This window comes from Balaenoptera musculus, chromosome X (genome assembly GCF_009873245.2).
Source record: "Balaenoptera musculus isolate JJ_BM4_2016_0621 chromosome X, mBalMus1.pri.v3, whole genome shotgun sequence".
In the NCBI taxonomy this organism is placed as follows: Eukaryota; Metazoa; Chordata; class Mammalia; order Artiodactyla; family Balaenopteridae; genus Balaenoptera; species Balaenoptera musculus.
In genome coordinates this window covers 85009723-85014433 of record NC_045806.1, presented here as the reverse complement: position 1 = coordinate 85014433, position 4711 = coordinate 85009723, and the positions used below count along the sequence as shown (strand labels likewise).

At 53.2% G+C, this 4711-nt stretch overlaps 1 protein-coding gene across 5 annotated transcripts; it reads left to right on the top strand.

Annotated features, from left to right (window-relative positions):
* The first annotated feature begins 640 nt into the window (after positions 1-640).
* On the top strand, positions 641-3584 carry LOC118888170 (protein ARMCX6-like). Of its 5 annotated transcripts, none has more exons than XM_036839130.1 (4): positions 641-759; positions 1070-1148; positions 1480-1601; positions 1931-3584. In XM_036839130.1, the coding sequence occupies exon 4, from the start codon at positions 2078-2080 to the stop codon at positions 2972-2974; it is 897 nt and encodes a 298-aa protein (XP_036695025.1). In that variant the 5' UTR covers positions 641-759; positions 1070-1148; positions 1480-1601; positions 1931-2077; the 3' UTR covers positions 2975-3584. The 5 variants fall into 5 exon arrangements, with proteins under 5 accessions (XP_036695025.1, XP_036695021.1, XP_036695023.1 ...); XM_036839126.1 differs by having other exon boundaries at positions 659-759; positions 1480-1595; XM_036839128.1 differs by having other exon boundaries at positions 661-759; positions 1521-1601.
* Positions 3585-4711: the final 1127 nt, after the last annotated feature.

Below are 4711 nucleotides of genomic sequence, written 5' to 3'. Positions count from 1 at the left end.
AAGCACACTGGCTTTGTTTGTAAGGATATGTTTTTAAAATGCTGCTTGAAAGCTGCTATTTCCTGTGCAGTCAGAAGAAAATATTTTCAGTGTGGTATAAATTAGCTTAAATCGATGAGGCCTCCTTATTAACTAGGAAATCTTGTTATATATATGTATATATATATATTTGTATTTTCTGATTACAAAATAGTGTAGCTTGAGTCAATAAAAAAAGGAAGGACCGACGAAAGCGAACATAAATATATTAAAAATACTAACAAAAATCTCACTGCTACTTGGGCTTTTCTTCCCCGCCCCTCCGCTTAATTTTGGTGCAGAGACTGGTTGTGGGAAAGGGTAGAAATTAAGAAAGAGAGGACAGGAGCTTCAGAGCCAAGGAAAGGATAAGACATTTCCCCCAAAAGAAGTATAAGTAATGATAGACCCAGGAAAAGATGCTGCCCCTTCCTGTAATTAGAGAAAGGCAAATGCAAACACCAGAGAGCCATGGTCACTTCTGGTTTCTGGTATTGTTACAGAGGAAAAGAGTGACAGGGCCCAGTGTGATGGGGGGAGGTACGGGGCAGGCTGGCGCCTGCCGCACTGCTTGTGGGAGTGGAAGTTGGGGGCCAGAGCTCACTGGTGACGTGGTCGTCACGTGACCAAGAGCTGCCTAGAGCAGAAGTACTGCTAGTCGCCTCCGTCTGGGTACCAGCCCCCTATCACACTGCAGGCGTGTGAGGGAAGAAGGAAAGTAGCCCCGGACCGTGCAGATCGGTATGAGCGTGGGCTCTGCTTGGAGGGAGATGGGATGGGAGAAGGCCAAGAGCGCCACGGATCCACGTTCGGGCCGATGGGGGCTGTGTCCCCTTCTCGCCTACTTTCTAAATACTGCCGCCGCCCCCACCCGCCCCATGCCCATTTTAGTAGAGAGAGACCTGGCGGACTTCGGGCGGCGGGTGAGGGGAGTGAACGGCTGGTACAGAGACTCCGAGGAAAGAAAGGTTCCACAATCAGGGCACTCGTGTCCCGAGTGCCGCTCCGTCCACCAAGCACTCCGTCCCCTCGGTCCCCCGTCTGTCTGCAGGTTTGTAGATCTGTTGGCCAGTAGGTCGCCGGGAAAAGTCGCGGCGAGCGAAGGACCAAAGTGCCTGGGGACCGTGCAGGTCGGTGTGAAGGTGGGATGAGCCCTGGCCCCTGGGTGGGGGTGGCGGTGGGGATGGCGCAGAGGGGGTGCTGGGATCGGTGCGGGCCGGGTCCGAGTCGCCCCCTCCCGGCCCCTTCTTTCTCCACACCCCCTCCCATTTCAGTGCAGGGAAAGGGGTGTGGCGGCCTTTGCTGGGGAAATGGCGGACGCCAAGGGGGGTGGGGCGGGGAAGCCCGCGTTAGGAAAGTCAGGAGGGTGTGAGAAATATTTTAAACTCAAAGGCTGGAAATTCAGAAAAGCGGGTACTGGGACCTGTGTTCTCAGTGCTGATCCATCCACTACACTTTCAGTTCCCCAAAGGCGGCTGTCTTTCCATCTGTCCTTCTGCCAGACTGTCCGTCAATCACTGTGGAAGGCGCACTGACCACAGAAGACAAGAGAAGGAGAAGGAATTTACCTGACTTTGGTAGAGGTTGGTGGGAGAGACTGCCTCTGAGTCTTTGGGGGTGGGGGTGTGGTGGAGGAGGAGGCTACCTGAGGGTTAGCCTCTCCTGTCACCCTCCTGGCTGTCACAGCCCAGTCCCACCTCCTGCCCTTCTCTGTAGGCCCTGGAAGAGAAATGGTGGGTCCTGAGGGTAGACAGAGGGTCCTGAGGGTAGACAGAGGATGACAGAAAAGAACAAAGAAATAGTTGCCAAATAATCCACCTCTCTCAACCAGAACTCAAACTCCACTCTGTCTGCCTGGTGAGGCACAAATCCAGGCACAGCCCAAAGCCCTAATATTATTTTTCACCCATAGATTCATCACAAGAGAGCCTCAGGAGCCTGGGATAGGCTGAAGACGTCTCCCCTCCACCATCATTCAGGTGGAGCCTTAAGAACACTCTTCATTCGGGTGGAGCAAGGCCCTCTCCTGTCCTGCCCCCAGGCTGGCACGGACCTGAGCATGGGCCGGGCTCGGGAAGTGGGTTGGATGGCGGCAGGACTGATGATTGGGGCAGGTGCCTGCTACTGCGTTTACAAACTAACCATAGGAAGAGATGACAGTGAGAAGTTGGAGGAGGAGGAAGAGGAATGGGATGATGAACAGGAGCTGGATGAGGAAGAGCCCGAGATTTGGTTTGATTTCACAACTATGGCTCGGCCCTGGAGTGAGGATGGGGATTGGACTGAACCTGGGGCCCCTGGTGGCACCGAGGACAGGCCTTCAGGTGGGGGCAAGGCCAACCGAACACATCCGGTAAAACAGCGCCCGTTCCCTTATGAACGTAAAAATACTTGGAGTGCTCAAAGCTTTAAAAATTTCAGTTGTGTTCTTGGCCTCTCCAAGTGCCCTTTCATTCAGGGAAAAGTGTTGTTAGCTCAGCCCAGGGACACTGGTTTTTCATTTAGCCACGATATCAATAGTCACTTGGCCAGCCTCTCCATTGCTGGAAACACGATCCCTATTCCCGACCCTGCTGTTGAGGCTTTCTGTGCCCCGGATGACTTGAATGCCAGTGTTGCAAATCAGGGCCAGATTAAGATGTACATCAACGAAGTGTGTCGGGAGACTGTGTCACTTTGCTGCAACTCGTTTCTGCAGCAGGCCGGATTAAATTTGTTAATAATCATGACAGTTATTAATAACATGCTTGCCAAGTCCGTTTCAGGCTTGAAGTTTCCTTTGATACCAGAGGGAAGTGAATGTGCTGAGGGGCACGTTGTGAAACCCTTGATGGGTTTGTCTGAAAAGCCAGTCTTGGCGGGGGAGTTGCTGGGAGCCCAAATGCCGCTCTCCTTCCTGTCCCTCTTTATCAGGAACGCAAACAGACAGCTTCTCCCAGAAATCCCGGCCTCTTAAATGGCCCCCTCCAACAGGATGGGACTGATCCACCCCGAACCAAAACCCGATCAGTGAACACGCACCTGTGTTCTCAATCAAAGACTCTGCAGCGGGTGCTATTGAAGATCCAGCCTTAGCCAATAGCCATATCTCTGGGTGAAAGTTACACTTGCTAAATCCAGGACCACTCTCTTGTTGGCCAGGCAGGGGTTCCCACAGAGCTCTGAGTAACCTCTTGGTTTTGCAGTCTGCAGGCAGTGCGCATTGTAAATTGCTCCCTTGCAGCCTTCTTCCTGTGGTAAAGGGATCATTTCAGCTGTGTGGTGAAAGAACAACATTTTCTAGCCTGACAAGGGATGCCTTGCCTGTGGTGGTCTCCCTGTCTAAGCTGGACCACCTTGTGGAGACCAGACCCATGTGGGAGCTTGTGCCGAAAATGCATTGGTTGCTGCGTAGGTTGAATTCTTTTTCATTTACTCTCTTTTCTTCACGAGCCTATGGATGGTAAACCTATTCAGCAAAACATGTACACTCCCCTTCTATGAGCTGTACTGACTCAGCCTCGTCCACCAAGTCTGCATTTTTATGTATCACCAATAAAGCTGTGTGCTTTAACTGGCAAAAACGAGACATGGTACTTGTCTTTGAGTTTATAGTCTGCGTGAAGAGGAAGCCCGAAATACACGATCAGTGCTAACTAACTGGGGCATTTGCTCCTGAAAAATGTCCCCCTAGCAGTGCCCACAGGAGGCAGGGGAAGAGATGGGCGGCAGGGTTCAGGATAAGCTCCCAGAAGGGGCTGGGGGTGGGGACGGGGCAGGGGAATGGGGTGGAGGGTGGAATTAAGAAGGACTGTTGGGAGGACTAAAGGAGACAGCACCTGTGAAGCAGGCAGCACAGTGCCTGATGCAGAGGAATCCTTCCCTCGATGAAGGTGTCTTTCCTCGCCTGCTGGCCTAGAGAGGAAGGTCAGTATCCTTGAGGCTTTGCCTACACATCCTTGGGGGCCACAGGGCAACCCAGCCCTGCACAATTTAGTGCACAGTTATAGCAGTAACAGTTGCTACTTGCTGAGTGCCTGCTTTGTGTTCTCTCTCCTGAGAAGCAGCTGTGAAACCTACTTCCAGGCCCCCTCCCTTCCTTGGGATGCCAGGCTCAAATTCCTGGCTGAGTGAAAAGGCTTGGCCGTTGCTTCCTCTGGGGAACCTCCTTTCTGCCCTATCCCTGGTACTTCTGTGGGATCCAGGAAGGGGACAGTGGAGGCCTCCGTGAATCCCCGAAGGGGTGGGAGGGCAGATGCTGAGGGGCGTGGCATGGCCATGGCTGGTCCATCCATCAGGAGACATATTCATGCCCTCCATCCAAGCCCCTGGCACCCCTTGGAGGAAAGGAAGAACGCAGCCCTGCGCACTGAACCACTCCATGAATCTGGGCAACTCATTCCACCACCCCGTCCCAACATTTCCAGACCCCTCCCAGCAAGCCTCAGCCCCTGCATCACCAAAGCCAGGTTCCCTGCGTGTGTTTTTTTTTAAATTAATTAATTAATTTATTTTTGGCTGTGTTGTGTCTTCGCCTCTGTACGAGGGCTTTCTCCAGTTGCGGCGAGCGGGGGCCACTCTTCATCGCGGTGCGCGGGCCTCTCGCTGTCGTGGCCTCTCCCGTTGCAGAGCACAGGCTCCAGACGCGCAGGCTCAGTAGTTGTGGCTCACGGACCTAGTTGCTCCGCGGCATGCGGGATCTTCCCAGACCAGG

Bases quoted from the DNA above. Each gene is read 5' to 3' on its own strand.
- LOC118888170 (XM_036839130.1), top strand. From the start codon at position 2,078: ATGGGCCGGGCTCGGGAAGTGGGTTGGATGGCGGCAGGACTGATGATT.